Raw genomic sequence first — 22,766 nt, 5'->3', positions numbered from 1 at the left:
TGGGGGGAGCGGATGACGGTGTGTGCACTAAGTCTTCAAGGAGTGCGGTTGCTGGCTTGTATGAGGCTTTAAATTTGTGGAGAAAGCACCACCTGTGATGGCTCCCAACAAACTACATTTCTCGGTGGACCTTGTGTTTGGACATGGCAGAGGCCATTTTAGACTATGAAATATAACTTTTGTGTTTCACTGCGTCAGTGCTAGAATATTTTGCCACCAGGATCTTGCTACTTGATTAAGGATTTCCCTTTGAAAAGGACATTTGCTTCCTAGAGCGTTTGCTAGAGCAGTGCTTCCCAAACTTTAAAACCACGACCCACTTTTTTGTTCAACAAACTTTTATGAACCACCTAACGTTAATGGACACGAGGTAGGCGATTTTTTTATGTTATAAAGATTCGTGTGGTAGCACAATGTATTTGAAGGGAGCACATGTTCCATTGAAATAATCACTACATTTGCACAGACATACAATTTCATAGATAATACTATATTCCACAAATGGTAATGTGTGAACATCGGGTTTCAGAGAAGGTTTATAATTTGTGCATCACCTAGTAAAGTCTCTCGATTTATTCTTGTCTTACTAAAATCTTAGCTCCTATCACACTTCAAGATTACAAAAAAACAAGCATTGGGAATGCAATAGGTCTTACATTTGTTTGAGTTAAACACACTGCCATTTACAATGGCAGTAGCTCAATCTATGTATTATGGAGTATATGTATGTGGTGTGTAGTGGAATTATGTGGGTAGTATTTGATTCGTTAGTTGTGGAACTGTGTGGTGGATTTGTGTAGTGGAATTATGTGGCATGGTGCGCTGTGGAATTGTGGATAGTCATGTGGTATTGAGTGTACTGAAATTATGTGGAATGGTATTTGGTCTTGTGGAGTGGTATGCAGTGGAGTTTATGTGGTGTGCTGTTGAGTTTTGTGGCATGATGTGGAATTGTGTAGTGTAGATTGGATGTATATGGTGTTTTGTGTAATTATCTTGTTGAGGTATTTTGTGGTTTGGAAAGGTTAGGACTTGAAGAGGGTGTAAAATGGTTGGGTGCAAGGTCTGGTAGGAGAGAAACATGTAAGAAGGACGAGCTTACACCATTGCCTTGAAGACCCACGTAAGGAGGTTAAAGTGAGCTGGAGCTAGCAGGGATATGTCTAGTCAAAGCTAAGAAGCAATATCACTAACAATGTCCTGGTTCCTGATTAAAATGGTAGCAGGAAGTGACATTGTGCAGGCTGTAAAGGCCACCCAGCTCTTTATTAAGAGGTAGCCCCAGTATCAAGTGGAAAGATACTACCATGCTACTTTCAATGTGTGTTACCCACATCACACTGATCAAAACCAAACTGGATTACATTCATCTGCGATTGTTGCACCTATTTGAGAGGAGTCTGTCTTTGACTGACACATCACGTTAAAGTGACACTGCCTATAAATTGCTAAATTATCAGGTGTGTTTACTTAGAATCTCTCAAGCAAACAGTTGGTGTTTCCACATCTTGAATTGGCATACTCGCAGCCTCTGAGAAGGAATAGAATGCAAACCGATATTAGCAGCTATGGTAGCATTGAAGACTATAGAAGTTACGTTGGAGACATTTTGAATACCACATATTCAATATTTGTCATTCCCATGACAAGCCAAATAAGCACATCATAACTTCCTACCCAATTAAAATATGAAGTCAGAGTTTCCAATTGAGCCAGCATGTTCAGAACGAAGGTTAATATCTCTGCTGTTTTCAGGCTGCCGAATCCCAATTCCAAAGCTGTCAGGGCTTTGCTTGGGCTTTGTTTGGGCGTGGATGCACCCACCAAATCAATAACAAACCGAACTTACGGAAAACCAATTCAATGTACGTAATCTTTCTGTGCACCATGCAACAGTTCAACAGAACCGGGAAATAAGGCGAATAGAACTAAGTAGTAGAATTACGTTTTTCTTTTGAAATCTTCTCAGATGAACTGCTTGTTTTTTTTGTTTTTTAACAGAAAAAGCTATCAAATATGCTTAACGTGACGATGTGTCAAAATTCAGGACAGCACTATCCAGCTTCCAGATGAGAAATACAGATGCCAACACAGGGGATACACAAAAACAGAACTATATATCTAATCACAAACTTATACACAGACGGAACAAGTATATTTATTCAGGGATAGCGTCTCCAATCCCTGCTCAGAAAGATGTATGAATCACTTTTAAACACTACTTCCATGTTGCAGCTTATATCTGTATTGCAAATGAAGGCGTGAACATACAGTATAGCTAGAAAGTGTCATCTTTGTCGGCAAGACAGGAGAAACAGGGATCACTTCAGACAGTAATAAGTTGCAGGCAGCAGCCACTGAATTCAACTCTGTCAAAAGTCACATCCAAACAAACCGGTCTGAAAAAAAATGAAAATAAGTACCTTATGGTCATCCACTGGGTTTCTGTGCGCTCTTGCAAGCGAGTGGTCGTGCACTCGACCACCTGCCAATATTCATATGCACATATGGGGAGGGGAGGGCGCTGCCCCTTCTACTAACATAGCAGAGAGTCCCGCGGGCTTATTAATGTCCCAGCCATCCTTGAAGTTCACCAGCGTGCTCGCAAGGCCGGCCCAGTTCCTTCTTGTAATCCAGTTTCGACAACAAACATTTCCGCCTTATGATGAGCTGCCACCCGAGATGCCAACACGTGCCACGGCTGCCAGCATTTTACCAGCATAGTCATAGTCTATGTCACTACCAATTAAATAAGTAAAATATAAAGTGGAGTGCCTTAAAGTAGGTTTTCAGGTGGGCTGTGCATAACAAAAGAAAGGAGCGGTCTGACAATAAAATTAGGCATGCCACGCTGCAATAATTAGACAAAATAGATCTCTGAAACACCAAATAAACAATTGAAGTGGAAGGAAACAACCTGGGCAGTGCTCTTCGGCCAAAAACGGAAATGACATATCGATGCTTTAACCACTTAGGAAGCTCCAACGAAGAGAGACACAGCACTGAACCAATTGTTAACAGCAGGCGGGAGCAAAGCCCTTTATGGACTACAACAGGTCTTGCAGACAGTGCATGTGTGCTGCCTAGGCTAGACCGAAAAGTGTGCTTTATTTTGCTGTAAGTGCAGGATGTGTACAGTTCATTCACAGGTATTTAGATTTTGTTGTGTGTTAAGAAAAAAGAACATCCACCAGCTCTCCTTTTACACTTCATGTACCCCAGTAGGATTCACTTGATTTTACTTTCTCCGACTGCAAAGTGAGAGGCGTTTGTAAACACCAGTCTCCGGGTTACCATATAAGCAGCAGAACGCAGAGCCCGACATTTGACAGAATGTAAAGGCATCTTTATTTATTGCCTGGACTTTGGTGACCCACCAAAAATCGGCTCGTAACTGACCCCCAGTTGGGAAACAATGTGCTAGAGGACAGTTGTGAATACAAGGAACAATTCCTAACATAATGTGTTTTGAGAAAACTAACTTCGAACTGATTTGAACATTGGGCTTTGTGCATTGCTAACGGATATATGGATTATTGCTTTTAAGATTGGGATTTGATTCGGTGACTGAATCAGGAAGAAGTTTTATGTCAAGATAATGTTGCACAAGTTATGTATATATGATTGTGCTTAAAGTACTAAGAATTCTTAACAAGTGATAAATGAACTGCCAATGGTAGACACCAGAGAATATTAACGCATCAAATAGTGTTTACTTGACTGCGTCACTGGAAAAAGTAAGAAATCTTCATCAGAAAACACAGTTACGAAGCCGGAGGTACTTTTCTTCATAATAAGGAGTAGAGAAATACTGTGAACATATATAACAAGCATTGACATAGCCAATAGGTCTCGACTTTGGGACCTTATAAGTGTTTGGTTATCCAGCACAATATCCTTGGTGCATCAACATCAACTGTATGCCTGAGGGCGCGGCTAGCCGCCTAAGATGGCGGTCAACCTTGGTAGAGCTCCGGACCCTCTGGGGGATCCACGACTTGTATGCTGCCATTACCGGCCTGCTGACGACCAGGGAGACATACACGGAACTGCTGGAGTCCCCCCTACACTGCAGTGTGCCCGGTGTGATTCTTGCTGCTGTGGCTCAACGAGGTTCGGAGCCCGGGCCTGTGTTCGGGCGGAGACCAGGGCCTGTGGAGTGGCGCGGGCTCGCGCACGGTCCAGGCGGCCCAGCACACCATCAAGAGAGGCCTACCTGGAGATTGCTGGTACTGGAGGCGAGGTGGAGCCTGAACGGGAGTAGAGTCATCGGCCAAATCCCAGTGGACAGCCCTCCCCTATTGAAGAGTGCACTACAGTGCTGGAGGAAGGCGTTGTCATATACCTCCATGGCGACCCCCTATTCGACGAACATCCCCCTCTTGGGCATTCCCACACCACAGGGTAGGCTTACGAAGGCCAGGATACATGATTTGGTGGAGGCGGGGGTGGAGGACGTCAGGGTGTTCTTCGGTGACGGTAACTTGCTTGATCACGACTCCTTTCTTAAGGCTACTGGCGCACCAACACGTCTGTATCTACTACACGCTACGGTTTCCCATTACATAAAGAACACATGGGCCCCACAACGCAGTGAACCCCCACAGCATAACTTGCTACATCGCTCATACTATATGAGGAATGGTGGACACCTAGTCCGGTGGCTGTATACGGGTATTCAGGCACACGCCGCACCTTCACTTACATCCCTTAGAACACAATGGTCCGAGGACTCTGCTACGGAAATCACCGACAAGGCTTGAAGAGCATGGTAGAACACTCCAAAAGAGTGTTCCGTAACTCTAAACTAAATTTCATTCAGACGATGGTCCTGCATAGGTTGTATCTCACCCCCAAGAGAATTCATCGCATGTTACCGGACACCTCACATTGCTGCTCCCGTTATAAGGGCAACGAGGCAGACTTCCTTCACATGCTATGGTCCTGCCCCCGCCTGCGGGGCTACTGGGAGGGAGTTTGTCAATCTCTGAGCGAACTCACACAAATCCCTGTCTCTGACGACGCCCTGACCTGCCTCATGGACCTGCGTAGACGTAGAAAGGTGCAGAAGGTACTACTACCATTCTTAGACTTAGCCCTCATATTGGCAGTAAGAGCCCTCACCATGAGGTGGAAATCTCCCAGGTTCCCGGCGGGATCCGGCTGGCAGGCTGACATGTTGCAGTGGGGTAGAGCTGAGGGTGCATCTCTTCGGAGGGAAGAAGAGAGGGGACTACAAAGGCAACCTATTTCGATGGAATGGGAGATCATGTTACACAACCTCGAATCACTTTATTTACCGCGGCCACAGGGCACGCCACCCACATAACAGGCAGTTTCACCCTGTGCTACGCTAACAATAGGTTCCAAGACTCAGACCCATACTTTATAACCCACAGGTGCAGCAGACTCCTCAGTGTTACACCACACTACTAACATCTCCCTTTTGAGTACCACCGGAGCTACACATTGACAGACCAGGAGTAAGGGTTAGGGAGGGAGGGGACATGGTTGAATCTGTTCTTCTCGTTATTTGGAAATGTGAATGCTTATGTTGTATCTTTATCTGACGTAACTGTAATGACCTGGTACTTACGTTGTTGTCAGGAATCATCTGCTCTTCATTCCCTATCGAATAGGGTGAAAAAACGTATGATAAGATTCATTCCATGTATACATAAAGGTACCTATTACGAGTACAAAAGGACTGTCACCGTGTAATATCCGTTGCATTGGATGCAAGGTTACAGTCATCAATAAAGTATGTTAAAAAAAAAAAACTGTTGCATGACTAAACACTTAAGGTCCGGAAGGCGAGACCTATTGGCTATGCTAATGCTGGTTTAGGACTTGTGCCATGGAGAAAACATGTGACTTCCAAAAAAGCACCAGAAATGTAAATGGCACAATAAGGGTATGTGACAAGGTCATGTATAAAGTGAAGGCGCAGTGATTACCCCCCCCCCCCCCCACCAGCTCATGTGACAAAGACACTGGACCCGGAGGCAGATTTGTAACCCTTATCGCCTGCGTGGTAGCTTTCTTTTGCTTGGCTGGAGGCCTGTGCTTCAGGAAATACGTTGCAAAATAGTTCTGCATTTGCCTCTCGGTTGGTCACTGAGGCGGATTTTAAATTTCCGGAGCGGGGCGGTGTCTCAACCGCACACGTACAGACAAACACTGCTCGCCTCCCTCTGCAGCAGCGTCTGTGCTGCACCCCCACTCTCTGCCTTAGCAAGACTGAAACCAGGAGACAGCCGAGGGGCCGGAAGCATCCCGAGAAACGACAACCAGAAGAGGAAGTCCCCCGGGACGCAGACACTCTTTAAACAAGGTAGATGTGAGCTCCAAGCGCGCGCAGTGGTTTATATTTTAATTATCAGTATTATAGCTTAAAAAACTTTTGATGCAGAAGACAAGGTAGAGTTCCGCTTCGAGTTTTTGGGTGATAAGTGGACAAGTGTGAACACAGACTTGTTGAGCCGGATCGGTGTTTAATTCTTGGAATGAATGATGACTGAAGCATTAGCAGGGTGACAGATCTGTGGACCATACATGGGCGGATTCTACGGGATACTGTTACGCATGCATTTCTATACACAACGCTTTACTAGGGGAAATTACCAGTTGAAATACAAGCGTGCCCGCATCGCGCCGCAGCAGGCGGGAGGACGGGGGCCTGCGAGTTTCCCTTGTGGGAGCGATAATTGCACCATATGGCGCAGCTCGCTCCCGCAAGTGAATCGCCAGATGTGCACGCGTTGCCATTGAAGGCAATGGAACGCGTGCATGTTTTTGGCTGAAAAGCCAAAGCGATAGCTAAAAGTCTTTTTGCCTATGCAGCACATGCGCGCGGCGTAGGCGAGACCTAAAAAAAAAAGGACTCCCTTTAGTTATGTTTCAGTATCAGGAATACTAAATTTCGAATCGGAACACAAAGTTGGGGACACAGAGATACAGGTAAGGTATGTCCTTTTCACTGTTCGAGTAAGATGCAGGGCTTCCACAGGAGATTAATAAAATATCCGCTATTGCCTTTAGCTTCCACTTCGATCAGAAGATGTTTTTGCCCAGTAGAAGTGAGAAGTGAGGAGTCAGAATGGCACTGGCCTGTGTCTCAGGTTTTTCTAATCCCTTTCACTCTTACCAGTTGTTACTACTGGATCTCATTCTATGGTTATATGTGCTCAATGGGGGAGTTTGTGAGAGATGGAAGAGTGCATTGCTTCTTGTTGGATCAAAGTGTAAGGATTGTACTTTCTGAAACTTCTATTCTTACAACTATTTAAGCCACTAGAATCCTCACTAGCTGGGGACAGCAGAGGGCATTTTGTGGACCCTACAGACATGGTTCAAATTGTTAAAATCATATCATAGGGTCAGGGAGTTCTGAACACAAATCACAAGAGCAAGGTAGACTGAAAATAGAGCTTCAGCCAAATATTAACAAAGAATATACATGCAGGGAGGTACAATGGTGGAGGATGGGGCACGCGGATATGGACACTAGCACCATTGAATCAAAACGCACGCTAATGTAAACACGGCAAGTAACTGGATAAATAGACCAGAAACAAAGCAGCAGTTAGGAGATATCTTCTACTTACGTCATTCCAAGAACTTTGGTGTAAAATTCTAATGACTTCTTGGGATCTTTTATCCTAAGCATAGTTTGCTGCATCAAGAAATCCTGAAAGTCAAAACCAGATGTTACAATTAGGCAAATTGTGCTATTCTTTAACGGACCATAACCTCTTTATATAAAGCACATCTACAATAAAGTGAAATACATACATGGTTAGTTTGAGAATAGTAAAAATAAAAATTGAAATTTACACATATATAAATGTAAGTACAGCGTAAGAAAAAGCGAAACTATTTTTTTTTTTTTTTTTTTTTTAGTACGACAGGCACTGTTTATATTTTCCCGGACACCTGTTACACGTCAGTGCATTAAATGATATAACTTCATGAACACCTATTGAAAGAAGTTTTTTTTTTACCTCAAACTCAGTCTATTAAATAAGATAGATTTAATACAAAGGTCAAAAACTCATTGCAGCGTGAGTTTTTCCCCACTTTAAGTGCCTTATCAATGTTACCATGATAAACTAAGATGTCAGCTTGTCATGTGCAGGTCATGGCTAATACCGCTGCTGCATGGAACCCACAGGTGTCTATACATACATACATGAGGTTTTTATATAGCAGTCAACCAGTTCTTCAAGGCGGTCTCGAATTTGCTGCTCAGTTAGGTTGATGCACAATGAAGTAAAGTGATCTGCACCGGATTACACCGTTTGGTACAGAAGGGAAGCTGGGATATGAATTCTGTTTTTAGTTCCACCTTGTGAATTCAGCCACGGGATGGAAATCTGCATCTTTGTCCTTCTGCCACCTAAGACCATGCATTGTAGCCTTTTCCGTTTGGGAAATTAGGCCAATGTTCAGTAATTATCGTATGCCACTTCAATCTAGTTTGATATCTTTATAAAAAAAAAGATAAAAAGTAAAAAATGTGTTCGTGTGAGACCAGTTCGTGGGACAAGTAGGTTATAGTTCGCTCAAGTAGATATTTCAAATATACACGACCTGCAGATATAGCAACTTTTTTTTCTTCTTTTGGTCCGATTATAAACGGTTTTAACTCAAAGCTCATAATAGGGGAATGCTAAAACTTCCTTCGCTAACAAGTCTAGGCCAGCAATACATACATTAGGCCTCTTTTGCTCTCTCACCGATTGTCTCAATGCAAACATTTTGGACGTGCTGAAACCTGCTCTAGAAGAGTCTATGTTTGTCAGGCGGTTTGCATGCAACTCACTGCAGTCTTGATAAACTAACATGGAATTCACGTCAGCTGTATTCCAGGACAGGGGCTTCTCTGCCCAATTTGCTCTACCCAAGGAGGAGATGAACTTCAAACCGGGATTGGCACCATAATACACACTATCCACTCCTCCTGAATGTTCCATGTGCCAGTTAGTAGAATTAAGCTCAGATGTCAATGCGATCTGGCCAGAGGGAAGCATTTCTGGATTGTGTTGAGGACTAAACCACCTACTTGAACAGACGGCTCATCTAAAAGGGGCGCGCAAGCATTGCACCCCCATCCTTGAGAGCAGACACATGCATTAAATAGAATTGTACCACACGTATTTGTCCATTTATTATCTTGACTGCAGCACTGTAATCTTCTTGTGTTTGTGTTGTGAAGGATGTGGGCAGGTAGGCTGCATGCTCAGGATAAAGTCAAGTGTGCAGGTTGGGTTGACCGGTTTCCTACTGTAAGTAGCCCCACATTAGCACATCAGCACTCTTGAATCCGCATTGTGTGAAGGAGCCTGGGGAACACAGCACAGCCCACATGGCTCCTTTTTAGTGCTGCGTTCACCTAGCCCAACTAATTGGGGGCAATCAGTCAGAGGATCCTTACAAGTTGCAGCAGCTTGGGGACAGTCTTCAGGTGTTGAAGCAAGCACTAGATGGGGCCCAAAGCAGCACCACACTACACCAGCAGCGGCACAGGCCCAATGCAAAGCAATAGAGACAGCCACAATCTGAAACAGGCAGCAGGCTCAAGCCAGGAAGCATGTCGCAGGAAACCAACAGTTGCAGAGATCAGTTGTGATGCTCAGGGACGTAGGGATACATTTAGTCCTCTTCACCAAGGCCCAGAACGGACAGGTGCAGCGGTGCCTTTTGGTGTCAGAAACAGCTCACCAGAGAGGGTCGTGGTTGGGGGTCTCCATGCAGAGGCTGCAGACAACATCAAGGAGTCCAGGAGCTGACAGTAGAATCGGGCTCTAGAGTGCTGGGAATCTTGTTGGAACAGGTGGGCCACTTGGACTCAGCCCAGAGGAGTCTGGTGCAGGCCTCGCAGTTCTTCACGTCACACAGTCTTTACTTTGAAGATGGTTGCTTGGTAAACAGGTTTGCTGTTCCCAGGAGTCTTGATCTTTGTCGAAGGCAGGCAGTCCTCCCAAGACTTTGAAGGTCACTGGACTGCAGGACGGGTCGTCTCTTGGCACAGGATCGTCGAGGGCTGCAGACAGGGTGGTAGGGTTTTGGCCAAGTCAGTGGGTGTTCTGCAGTTTTCTCTGCTGGGGCCACTCTGTAGTGTCCGGTTCTTCTTAGGTCATCAGTGACTGAAGTTCACAGCTCGGAGGGGAGGGGGAAGGCACCTAAATACTGCATTTATGGGTGTTTAAATGGAGTACCAGGTAGTAGCCAACGGGCTACCTACCTTAAGGGGGACTACACCTTCTAAATGCTCACCCCACGTGGGGGGGGGGGGGGAGGGATGAGCATATCCTGGATCCTGATTGGAGGAGTCCCACCATCTTCAAGATGGTGTGCACTGAAGAGTGTACTTCACCTTGCCTCCAGCTCTTGTGGGGTGGATTTGGCGGAGGGGAGGGGGGGGGGGGATGGCACCTACTTTTCTTCCTACGTTTCCCCGCCTGTCCTCCCAACAAAAAGGGGGTAGTGACAGACAGGGGGCCTGCTCCATCTAACAGGAGCGGTGGGGGTTGCATTACAAAGGCGGTAAGGTGTTTGAAGCTCCATACTACAGATGGCTCTTCCTGACCAGCGGCAGCTGTGAACACCTCCACCAAGGAAAGGCATTGTTCTCAGCCTCCGAATGTGCAGGCACTTTCCGCATCAAGTCAGAATACTTTCTGGTGGTAGCATGCTGGCTCAGGCCAGTCAGTGACCACACTAAGGATTGATAGGTTTCAGGGGAGCCCTTGATAGGGTCCCCTTGGTGCAATTTTTTATAAATCTGCCATTGGTATCAATGCAGGTTTATTATGTTGAGATGTTTGGTACCAAACATCCCATATTTCAGTGAAGCCATCATGGAGCTAGGGAATTCGAAATGACGAGTGTTCAGCCTGACTGAGTTCCTGCCGCAGTTTTGGCACCAACCCCTGCCTGCTAGTTCAAGACTCAACAATCGAGGTGAACTGTGTCTTCCTGCATGCTAAGTGGCCTCTAAGAACCCCAGAGGATTACCATCCTTCACAAACTGCCCAAGAACTCCCTTGGAGTAGAGGAGCTACTCCCCTGCAGACCCGCAAGCACTGAAACCACATTCTGGTCAATCGATTTGCAGCTCCCCAGCCAGACCGGTGCAGCAACCCATCAGGAAGAGGTACTCATGCTCTGAAATGTAGGATCTGTTTCCCCACAAAGTGTGGCGGCACCAGGACTGACTGGACCGGTGCAGTAACAATCCCCAGGGTGCTGGACGCTCTGCAACCAAGACTAACATCGACGAGTCCAGTCTAGACTCCAACTGTAGCAGAGCCCAGCAGCCACCAAAGGACTATCAAGACCCGAGACCCACTACAAGAGTGGCCCAGCAGTTCTGGATTTTCCCCTGCCAACTGTTAGCCCATGCTGCGAGGAGCCCCTTTACACACCAGGGCCGGCCAACCTACCAGTCCTGTACTCAAACCGCCCGGCCTGGGTAACGATGAACCGCAAGGGCCTTAGGGATGTTGCTAAGGCCCTTGCGATCCCAGCCCCTGTTTGGGAGCCGTCGGCTTGCCCGCAAGTCCCCTTGTGCAGCTTAACTTTGGTGCCACAGCCCCACCCCCCTGTAGCGTGCCAGCGACCAAACACACTAACTCCCGGCAGAACTTGGGGCACACCTGACGAGCTGCCGTTAGAAGAACATTGGACCTTGGCTTCCTACTATTCTAAATCCAGAAGGTGAGCCCCCTACAACTGTCTGTGCTATGAACTTGACCTACCTGCTTTTTTCCCTCCCGTAGGATTGCATGGTGCGTAATTGCGCACAACTTTTATCTATTTGTTTATCTTTGAAAATTCATAAGAAATACAGTAGATAGATCGATAGATCGATAGATAAGATATTTGCAATTTTTCTAAATTGGTCTCCTATTTTATTGAGTGTGGGTCTCATTTATTGCCTCTGCGAGTACCTCACATGCGTCGCACTACACTCTGATAAGCCTAACTGCTCGCCCACATTACCACAAAAGAGAGCATTACCATTATCTACTTTAGGCTCTGTAAGCCAATTGGGGACCCACTGGACCCTCTGCACAGTGTACTTCGCTTTAGTACACTAAATAGAGCCAGTTTCCCACAGCACATAGTGCATTCCTGTAGCCAATGAAAAGCCACACCGCGCAGCAGAGGCAGGACTCGCAGCACTGTCCCAGCTTCTTATAGGCCTGTGCTTAAAGTCCTACGAAGAAGCTGGGACAAGGTTTAAGGTTCATTCCTGCCCATGCTGCTCTAAAAGGCTTCTCGCTGGGAATCAGGACTTGCTGTTTCTAATGCCCAGCACCAGGTTGCTGCTCTGCTACTGAGCTTCAGAGTTGCCAGCTAAGTAAACAAGGTAAGTGGAAAGAAAATGTTTCTCTATGCATGTGTGTTTGGGAGGGTGTTTGTAAGTGATTGAGAAAGAATATGATTGAGTAAAAGTGTGCGTGCATTTGAGAGTGAAGTGAGTAAGAACCAGACTTTGAGGGCGAATGAATAAGAGAAAGGGAGTACGATAGAGTGAATGAAGGAGTAGGAGTGTGTTAGAATGAATGCTTGATTGGAGGTTGTGCAAAGGAATGGAGGAGAGTCAGGGGTGTAGCGAACAATGGTGAAGCAGGTGGAGTTGCACCAGGGCCCAATAAGTGTGTGCGTAATTGTTAGTAAGTGAGAATGGGAACCAAAGAGTAGGAGTACAGCTGTGTGTAAGTAAGAGTGAGATATGCGTGAGAATGAGCAAGTGAGAGAATGGGAGTTACAGTAAATAAAGGGAAAGACACTAAGGTCCAGATTATCACAAATCTTTCACACTACACAGCACCACACCCAAAGTTGTTGTGAGGTGTGAGGGGAAGAGCAGGAAAGCACCATGTATTCAAATATATGGCCCTCTTCTGCATTCTTCCTACTGCTGGCGCATAATTAGGCTGCCGAACGCCATGCACCTAGCTTTACGACAGTGAAAAAGTGACGGGGTGAGTGTAGAAAACATTTTGTGCTGGAAGGGTGGCCTTCCAGTACAAAATGGTATGCTTTGAGGAACTTTAAAATGTCCTACTTTGGATATGTGCTGTACAGTGCAGTACGCATGCAAAGTGGGAAAATGAAGGAGAAATAATAGCATTTCTCCTCCTTTCAAGTGGCATTATTTTTCTGGTGCAAACCCCGGTCTACTATCATTAGTAGATAGAGTGTTGCATCAAAAACCATTGGTGGGTCAACGGGCTGGGGGATACACTCAAGAGAACCATAGTGCTGCAATTTGTTAGGCGACACTTGCCGGACGTAGTGCTCCTACAGGAGACCCACCTCTTGGGTAACACTTGCCATGCGCTTAACAGATGGGGGTACTCCCTTGTGATTCATGCTGGCTTTACTTCGGGGTCCCGCAAGGTGGGTATCATGGTGCGACGTAGCTTTCCCTTAGTTATAGACCATGCAGATTCGGACACACTGGGTCGATATGCGGCCCTCTCGGGTAAACAGGAGGGCCGTAGGCTCAACATGGTCACTACTTACATCCCACCTGGGCTTCAAACTCAATCCATTCAGGATTTAGGAAAGTTACTCCTTTCCCTTCCGGATGGGCAGCTTTTTGTGGGGGGTGATTTTTACGCTGTGGTCTTTGGGCACTGCGACAGACACCCACCAAGGGACATAACTATTGGTCACATGTGGTTAGCTGACTTCATCGAGACATTTGGTTTCACCGACTTGTGGCGCTTCAAGCACCCAAACGACAGACAGTACAACTTCTTTTCAGGTCCTCATGGTTCGTTCTCCCGCCTAGATTACATATACTCACACCTTTACAGTACGGTACCGCCGTTCAGGAAGCCACACACGCAGGGAATCTCTTACCACTCCCCTTTATTGGTCCATCTCACTATCGGAGATAAACTGGAGGGAAGTATAGCGACTATCAATGCCTGGTATCTCCGTAATGCAGCCACACGTAAAGTTCTTACACTGGCGATGGACCGATATTTTGAGGACAATGATGGTACGGTGGACTCCTCGGTGGTGTTATGGGAGGCTTTCAAAATCATACTCGGGGGGGGGGGGGGGGGAGGCCCTCAGCGATTGCGGGCCGTCGCAAGGAGCGGGAGGCGCAACTGGTCAAACTGGAGGGGGATGTGTGGGACCTGGAGGCGGCGGTGCTTGCCGGGGGAGCGGGGGAGATCCGAAGATCACCCACCGGTTGCAACTCAAAATGGCTGAGTATAAGGCGCTGGCCACTGATGCCGCCAAAACCGTTCTTAGAGACAGGGAGGGCAGGATTTACGACTAGGGCGAAAAGGCGATCAAACTCATAGCCTGGTTAGATAAGAAGCAGCAGCAGCAGAAAGTAGTGACGGAACTCAGGACTGAGTCAGGTCCAGTCGTCACTGAACCTCGCGAGGTTGTCAAAGAGTTTGAGCGACACTACCGGAAGGTCTATAGCAGAGGGTCTGACCGGCCTGAGGAGGACTCGGTTGACATGCTGGCAGACCTCAGTCGGCCTACTCTCACAGAGGCAGAGCGGGAAACCTTGGAGGCTCCGCTCTGGGCTGAGGAGCTAGGTCAAGCCATTGAACTTAATAAGCTCAAAGCAGACGGCCTCAGCCCGTATCTGAAGCGGATGTTTGAGGAAAGCAAACTTCAACATACATACGAGCTTGCACAAACAGAACACTACCGTTACCTGCAGGTCCGGCACTCCCTCGAATACAACATTCCCGCAGGGACACTTCCCCCAGCCTCATCCTCCCTGGAGGACAGATTACTGGACGGCCACCTCGCCGAACACGCCATCTCCCTCACATATAAAAAGATCATTAACAATTTCCCAGATCTTTTGCAATCCCTGAAAACTAAGTGGGAGTCCGATGGGTTGGAAATAGAAGAGGAAGAGTGGAGAAGTGCGCTAGCGTCCCCAAAGGAAGTGGCCATCTCAGCTAGACATCGCTTGATTCAGCTCAAAATTCTGCACCGGGTCTATATTTCAGGGACTAGACTGCAGTTGATGGGCCGAAGTGTGGATGGGCTTTGCCGGAGGGGATGTGGAGAGGTAGGGACATTCTTCCACATTATATGGGAGTGCCCAGTGCTCCAGGTTTATTGGCAAAGGATACACCAGTGCATGCGGGAGGTATGGGAGGTAGAGCTGCGGGTTGAGGCAAAGAGGTGTCAATTAAATATATGGGAGCCCACTGATCTGTCGCCCTGTGGGAGGATCTGGGCCACACTGGGGTTTGCAATTACAAAAAGGAACATTGCTAGGCTGTGGGGGGCTGCAGGGACTCCTAAACTTGGTCCCTGGAAAAAAGACATGGACTGGTGCATGCTCCAGGAGAAGACTGTTTATGTAGCCAGGGGATGCCCACAGAAATGGGTCGGTATCTGGTCCAACTGGTATGAGTATAGGGGTCACATTTGCGAAACCCCCCCCCCCCCCCCAGATCACCCGGGTTGACAAACCACTCGCACTGCTGAATGTATAATGATGAACTGTAAAGCGTAATGTCAAAGGTACCCAACCCCTTTCTCTTGCTTGATTTCCTAAGGTATGTCTTGCACTGTATGATAGTGATGAAGACCACTGTTTCTTGAAAAGTTAATAAAATCATTTATAAAAAATAAAATAAAAAAATAAATAAATAAAAAAAAAAACATATTGGTGGGTGCATGGTAACGCCCATGTATCACCCATGGACGCCACCTTGACACTTTGCAACTTCAAGCAGTTCCACTTTGCGTTACTTTCAGGCACTGAAAAAAGTTGAGCGCTGAAAAGTAAATTAAAAAAACAGTTTTTTGCAGGTTTGCATAATTTTTGTGATGTAAATCCAGCCCCAAATGTTTGCTAATAGGGGCCTAAATGTGAGAGGAAGGGAGAATGAGGAAAGCATTTATTTTTATGGAGTGAACTCCTTGCTGGTATTAAGCCCCATCACTTTCAAAGATCACCAGCTGCCCCTGGTGTCCAATTATGAAATCCAACAATAGATATTTTGGGAAGGGCAGTCAGGTTGGAGACAACATATGTCTGAATAATATGCCCCAGTGTTCTAATATCATCACAAATGGTAACATGACTGGCGGGACTGTCTGGACTTGCGAAGAGTACAAATGGCCTCTCAATATAATCTCAAACCACATTGGCAGGAGGACAGTGGTTCCCGTCTCATTTAAAATGTCAGTGATTTCTGTTTAGGACATAAACCCCCACCCCCTAACCCCCCTCACGCTTAGGTGTCATGCTTTATCATAGGGTTCCTCCTCACACCAACACTATGATAAAGCCATTTTCAACAATCCTCAAGATGTAGTTGAGTTTGTAGTTTCTTCAGTCTATGGACCAAAAGGCGATAAGCCTTCTTACTGGTGTTCTTTTTTTTCCTTCACACAAGTGAGATGGAACATTTTCTACCAGATTCCCCCATTAGCAGTTGCTCTATTTCACTCACTGCTGTTGTAGGGGATTTGCAAGTTTTTGGGAGCGGTCTAGTTTATGCTGACGTTCAACTCGTTGAATTGGAGTTACACACTATTTTTTCCCCAGGGCAACTTAGTAAAAAAGTGCATAGGTGTGAACTGATTTATCCTCTGATAACTATGTTTGCAGCATCCCAGACAATACCCCAAGTCACCTCAAGTGGCGTAACAGAGGCGCCCACGGTGCAGGGGCGTCTGATGCTCCAGGGGACCCCCTCAGCACAATACTCTTGCTGGATAGCTCCCGATTGAGACCGGAGGAGGCCCCTCCACGTACCTTTCCCAGGGGCCCTCTCAAGTTTCGTTAAGCCAGTGGTTCTCTTGTTCGACCTTTTTTCAAAGCCCTCTTTCAGCTTCTCCAAGAAGTATACACGGACTCCAAGCAAAGGCGTCCCCCTTCCCTCTCCTCCAGCGCCAACGTAAATAACATATCGCAGCCACCAATCATGCATGGCATTGCCTCCTGCAACAGCAGGGTGGGGCGTTGCTATACTCGCCCAGAATGCCGGTGGAATGGGCCCAATGGCTGTCCCCCTGCAGAGATAAAGGAGTGATAAATGCCCTGCACAAGTTGAATATCAAGCTGGCGGGGGTCCTCTTCCGTGACGAGAAGGTTAAGTCCTGGGATCAGGTTACTGAGAGTGGGGGCGGGGGGACTCCTTACTGCTACGTTTCCAATATTAGAGTGCGCAGAGCCCTTCTGGAGCAGCTGGGAGATGACCTTGCAGAACCACTGGAGGTCCATGAACTCACCTATATAGTGAAGACTGAGACTCCTCGCAAGTTGACAACCAATGTCTATAAAATAGCGATGTCTCACAGGGAACACCAAATTACGACAGCTAGGCTGGTATGGCAAAGAGATTTACAGATTACAATAGATGATGATATGTGGCGCTACTGCTGCATCAACACCAGGCGGATATCTTTAAATGGCAAGCATAGACTGGTACATTTTAAATTTATCACCAGAGTGCATTACACCCCTGAACATCTGCACAGATATGGCCTCCGCGAAGCTGCAGAATGCGAGAGGTGCCATGCGCCGGATTTTTTACACTTGGCGTGGCTGTGCCCGGGAGTACGGGCATACTGGGAGGGCATCTTTGCAGAGCTGAGCAGGATATTTAAGGTAGAGTTGGTCCTAGACCCTGCGCTGGCGCTGTCGGGTCATTCCAGGAAGTTTCCCGGGTCTACTCGCAGGCAGGTGGACATAGGGATGCTCATAGCCAAAAGGGTGATAGCCCTATGCTGGATGAGAGGACCGACACCCACAACCAAACGCTGGGCACATATCATGCTATACTACTGCACGCAGTCTGAACACTACAGTGAGCTGTTGCCTCCCAGGAGCCGCCTGAAACATTTTTGGGTGTTGTTCTAGACGCATTTGAGTGGCAGGGGCACCGAGGACGAAGCCAAAGATTCGGCCTACGGTGGGGAGGAGGGAGCGCACTGCGAGGCCACGATGTGATCACACTTTAGATGAGCGAGATTCGCTCAACGCTATGGGGTGCCCCAGAAGGGTACGTACCAGGGTAGGGTATAGAAGTAGTAGGTAACCTATTGAGAGAGCTCAGGGGGATCAGGATGCCGGGGTGAATTCTCGGAAGTAGCCTGGGGTAGGTGCACGCGAACAAGGAGCTGCCATACACGTAGGGCATGGAAGGGTAGCCCATTCATTTGGGAGTGGGGAGGGAGGGTTCTGGGGGTGGTAAGTCCCACCGGTTGGTTAAGGTCGTGATGAGTGTTCTGAGCGCCACCTGCCCAGAGATGGGTTGTTGGCTGCAAGGCTGTGTATTTACCGAAAGAAGGGCACACGTACTGGGACGCTAACACGCTGCACTGTGTATGTTCATTTGGGGGGAGGGGGTTTATTCGACTGCTGTGATTATGTATCTCAAAATCCAATAAAATGTTTAATAACATTTTTTTTTTTTTTTTACTATCCAATGTAGCTGGCAGTGTGGTCATTACACCACCCACATGTGGGATTAGAAGTCTAGCAATACGCCTGACCGGTGTCCTAGGGTACTGCAGATAGGTCTGCACCACTAACATGTCAAATTAAACCGCTTTGTCATGCTTAAACATACGTCCGATGGCAAATAAGCAAACTCTGAAGTGTGCCCTAACGCCCACTGATGCACACCAAAACTGTATCATCAGTTATGCCCGCTTGCATGTTTCAACAGTAGAAGAACACAAAGGCTGTTCTCACCTAGACGTGGCAGCTTTTCACGGTCAAAACATAACTTGAGTTTGTAAAGCTTATGTTTGAATTGAAAGCTAGGGAAAAGCTCCAGCTTTATTCTTGTGACCTTTTAATAATGAGAGAAACCCTAATTCATAGTTTAACTTAGACTTTCATTACAAGTGTTATAAAAATGATTATGTTGGGTTTCTCCTTGTGTGGCCTACCACCGGCATTGCCTCTGCAGGAACGTCCTTCAGTGCCTATAGATAACTTGCCAGAAAGGTGTGAAATGCTACATAATTCATCCTCTTCCCTAAGGCACTAGGACTATTGCTTCAGTGGATGCTACTACCAAAACACTATCCGCAAGACAAATAAATACATTTACAAGATTGACATTGCCAAGACCTCTGCTGCCAGTCAACCACCTAAAAATAATGTACAAATGACTCCATATGGTTCTCTCTTTTCAGCACTCTCCAAATATATATATATTTTTTAAAAAGTACCAACTAGTTACTTGAAAATAAATTGTTGTATTGCCCTCTACATCTAGGCTTCAGGCCAATAAATGGCACACAAAACCTGGTAATCTGCTTGTGGACCGATGCCCTAAGTTCCAGAGATGATCAGACATGCAGTGTCTTGGACATGCTGGAACCGACTGCGGCAGCCGATATTGTGAACCACACGTAGACTGGTCCACGACTCTAGTGACTGAACTCTTTGTAAGCAGTCTTCCTCCGTCAAACCTGGTGGTCATTGATCCTCCTGCAGCGTACATTGGGGTCTCACTTATGCCCCCTTTTGTTTAACAACTATCCTCTTCAACCCAGGTTGTACCTTTTCAAAGAAGAACAGGTTCAACTGCATGAGGACGATACGCAAGTAAACATTTGGTTCTCTACAGATATTTTTTCAGTCCAAGAACTTTATTAAATTATAAACTGGATGCATCTTACTCAGGCACAGTTCTATAGACCTACAACCAGAAGGAATGCTGGAGAGAATCAAAGGCTGCGGTGATCCAAAATGACCGCATGGACTGGCTTTCTTGAATGAGGCAGCAAGTTAACTGGAATCATGTTCAATTCATGAAAATCATTACATGTCTAAAAAGATCAAATAAACAAACGTCTGTTCTATTTAGTCATAATAATTAATGCCACAGTACATTCGGCTAGTCTTTAGAGTGTAAAAAACTGCCAGTGTTTCTTATATTAGACCATGTCGCACTCTGAACACAAATTAAAACTGGATGAGACTTAATTTGCTTAAAGATAACGCCTTTCAATAGGGCGGAAACAAATAAAAAGATGCCGACAATGCAATTTCAGAAATACGCTCATTTCGCCCGGTAAAATCCAATTTACAAACCGGATAAAACCTACTTCTCATAGGTTTGTCACCTGCAGAAATTGACCAAGAGCGACCAGGAGTTTTAGGAGAAAAAAAGTGTTGAGTACCAGCAGTTAACATTTCTTAAATAGAGTCATACCACACACTCCAAGTTAGGGCTAACCAGAAACTAGTTTGAGTGCTGTTAGCACCTACAATGATGCACAGAGCATTACAAACTGTAACAACCATTTTGCAAGTTCAATATGTCTTGCATTTGCGAGAGTGAGCTACTGGCATTGTAAATGACAATGCCTTTTATTTATGTGTTTTGAAAACCTGAAGGCGGTGCGTAAACTTGTACTTGGAGTCTTTGCTTAGGAGAAGCGAGGCTGGCAGTAAGCGAGGCGCGGTTACCGACAGCCCTGCTTTTCATAAGCAACAACTAGAAATAGAAAGTGCGTTTTTACGCACGCCTTGCTGGTTTTGAAAAACACAATGAATGTAAATGAAACACTGAACAACTGCTACTAGACTGACATATATTATGAAACACCAGTCTTTAACACTAGTGATTAAAGCAAGTGTTAAAAAAAAGTGTAAAACGGCCAGAGAGAAAAACACTTTGTGAAGCTATGCAGGAGTACTTTTAATGTGTTAACCTAGCAGTGATCAGGTCTAGTTCTGCCGTTCTTAACCTGTGGTCGGTGACGCCTACTTGGGGGTTCCGCATCTGCCTAGAATATGTAATATTAGCAGATTAATAACCTGTATATGAATTAACAATAATTTTTAATCTTCTCAAATGTGAAAAAATTGCAATTGAAGAACAAAAATGAAGAGGACACCCTCAGATTGATTCGTGGGAGTTGTGCAAATGCATCAAACTGAAAATAACATGTACGATGGGTGGCTTCAATTGAACATAAAAAGCTGCCATATTTCCTTTAAAATGTTTTTTTATAAATCCGAATGGGAATTTAATTAAATGTTTTACATTTTGTGTTTTGCTTGATTAACGCTTGTTTCATTATTTGTGCACGTTGTTTTGTGGTTGAAATCATCAAAATTGAGACAGTCAGGGTCTCTGGTTTTGAGCAAAGGCTCTGGATATTATTAAAGATTCAGCGGAGGTCCAGAAAAGTCAAAAGGTTTAGACCCGCAGGTCTAGTTATGAAGTCTTTTTTCGTGGGAGCTCAATTACACAATTGTGTTTCTTGTGGGTGTGCAGTTGGGAATATAGGCAATGTGCTTTCTCCAGGCCCTGGTAAACGGGCAATTTGTAGAAAGTAAGAGAGAAGGACTGCTAGATGCTAATCCATGAGAGGTGTTGGTATGCTGCAGGTAGTAAAAAAAACTGCACCATCGAAAAAAAACAGAAAGATTGCTTTTATACCATTGAGGGCAACTATTTCAGAGACTCTGTCCCTCACCACCCCTTGTTGTAAATATTTTTGTCCACCCCAAGCGTGGAAGGGTATTCTCAGATGTGAGACCCTTGCTCATTGCACCATCAGGATTCAAGCAAACCGGGCCGAAGACGGCTGTAAATGCCAGAAACCGGTCCCCGGGAGCTTGTTTCCTTCCCAGTGTAAGAATTGGCTTTTGTAGTTTGGTTTGCCCTGTTCCCATCATGCACTGGGACAGGAACAGACTAATTTGCATACAGCCAGGTTCTGAAACTGGGATGGTGCAGTGAGCTAAAAAACGGTGTTGGATCTAGCCCTGATCTCTGGACTGGGTGAGAGCTTTCTGCTTATTTCAGAGACTCTGTCCCTCACCACCCCTTGTTGTAAATATTTATACCATTGAGGGCAACTATTTGGAGATAAAAATGTAGCCTAAAAAAAAAAACGACTCCACCAGTTACTGTAATACTGCAGAATAGGAACCAAACACCTATTCAGACTCAGATATATGCAACTTCAAAATATCGAAATACCGTAAAACCCCATCATTTAAAGGAAAAACAAATCTTGAAAAAGCAATGGAATGCATTCTTTCATTGAAACACAAAGCAGTATACCGGTTAGAAATAAAAACAGACTTAACTGAAACATGGAGGTTATTTCTAAGGGCTTTCACACGTCCTAACTTGTGTCTGAAGTTGAGGAATTCCTCGTCCCAAAAGTTTCCAGTTGCATAAAAAAGAAACGTTAACACTATCTTATTAACTTGGAAACTAAAGCTAGTCCTCTCGGTTCCAACTATGCAATGCTGAAGATAATGTGAAAATGCTACTTTTTAGACAGTATTAAAAAAGATATCCACATACTGTCCCAGGAATCCTCAAAATCATAAAGTCCATTCAATAATATCCTGGATAGAATTAATAAACTAGAAGAAAAGTGTAGAAGAAAAAAAAAACATGGGCAAACAGGCAGCTGTACCCTACTATCTCACATACCTTTGACACACCATGAAATACTAGGCATTCCTCGAAGACTAAGTGGGCTCAAATTAAATCCATTAGAACAGAGATCATTCTTTTTGGCAAAGAAACCTCACGTGACCAGCTCTGGGTTGAAAATCTTCTTTTAGAATGTCTCCCACAAAACTTCACGAAGACCACATTACTTTTTAACTGCACACCACCATAAAATCCAAAGTCACCTGCTACCAAACCAGATCCCTCTGGAACAAGGCTCACTTCTGTTTGCATCTGAAGTTCCCATCTGAAATTGCCACAGATAACACAAACCTGAGTGCAACCTAAGCGATGCCAGACTCAATG

The 22,766-nt window shown here is 45.6% G+C and overlaps 1 protein-coding gene across 1 annotated transcript in view; it reads right to left on the bottom strand.

Moving 5' to 3' along the window:
* The window catches only part of GLO1 (glyoxalase I), a 158,132-nt gene that overhangs the window by 116,378 nt on the left and 18,988 nt on the right, over positions 1-22,766 (bottom strand). Inside the window, exon 2 of the mRNA XM_086925889.1 lies at positions 7,608-7,690. Within this exon, the coding sequence (XP_086782015.1) occupies positions 7,608-7,690 (83 nt within the window). The remainder of the gene's footprint in view (positions 1-7,607; positions 7,691-22,766) is intronic.

Source organism: Lissotriton vulgaris, chromosome 6, assembly GCF_964263255.1.
Source record: "Lissotriton vulgaris chromosome 6, aLisVul1.2, whole genome shotgun sequence".
Lineage (NCBI taxonomy): Eukaryota > Metazoa > Chordata > Amphibia > Caudata > Salamandridae > Lissotriton > Lissotriton vulgaris.
This window is presented reverse-complemented; position numbering and strand designations above follow the sequence as displayed.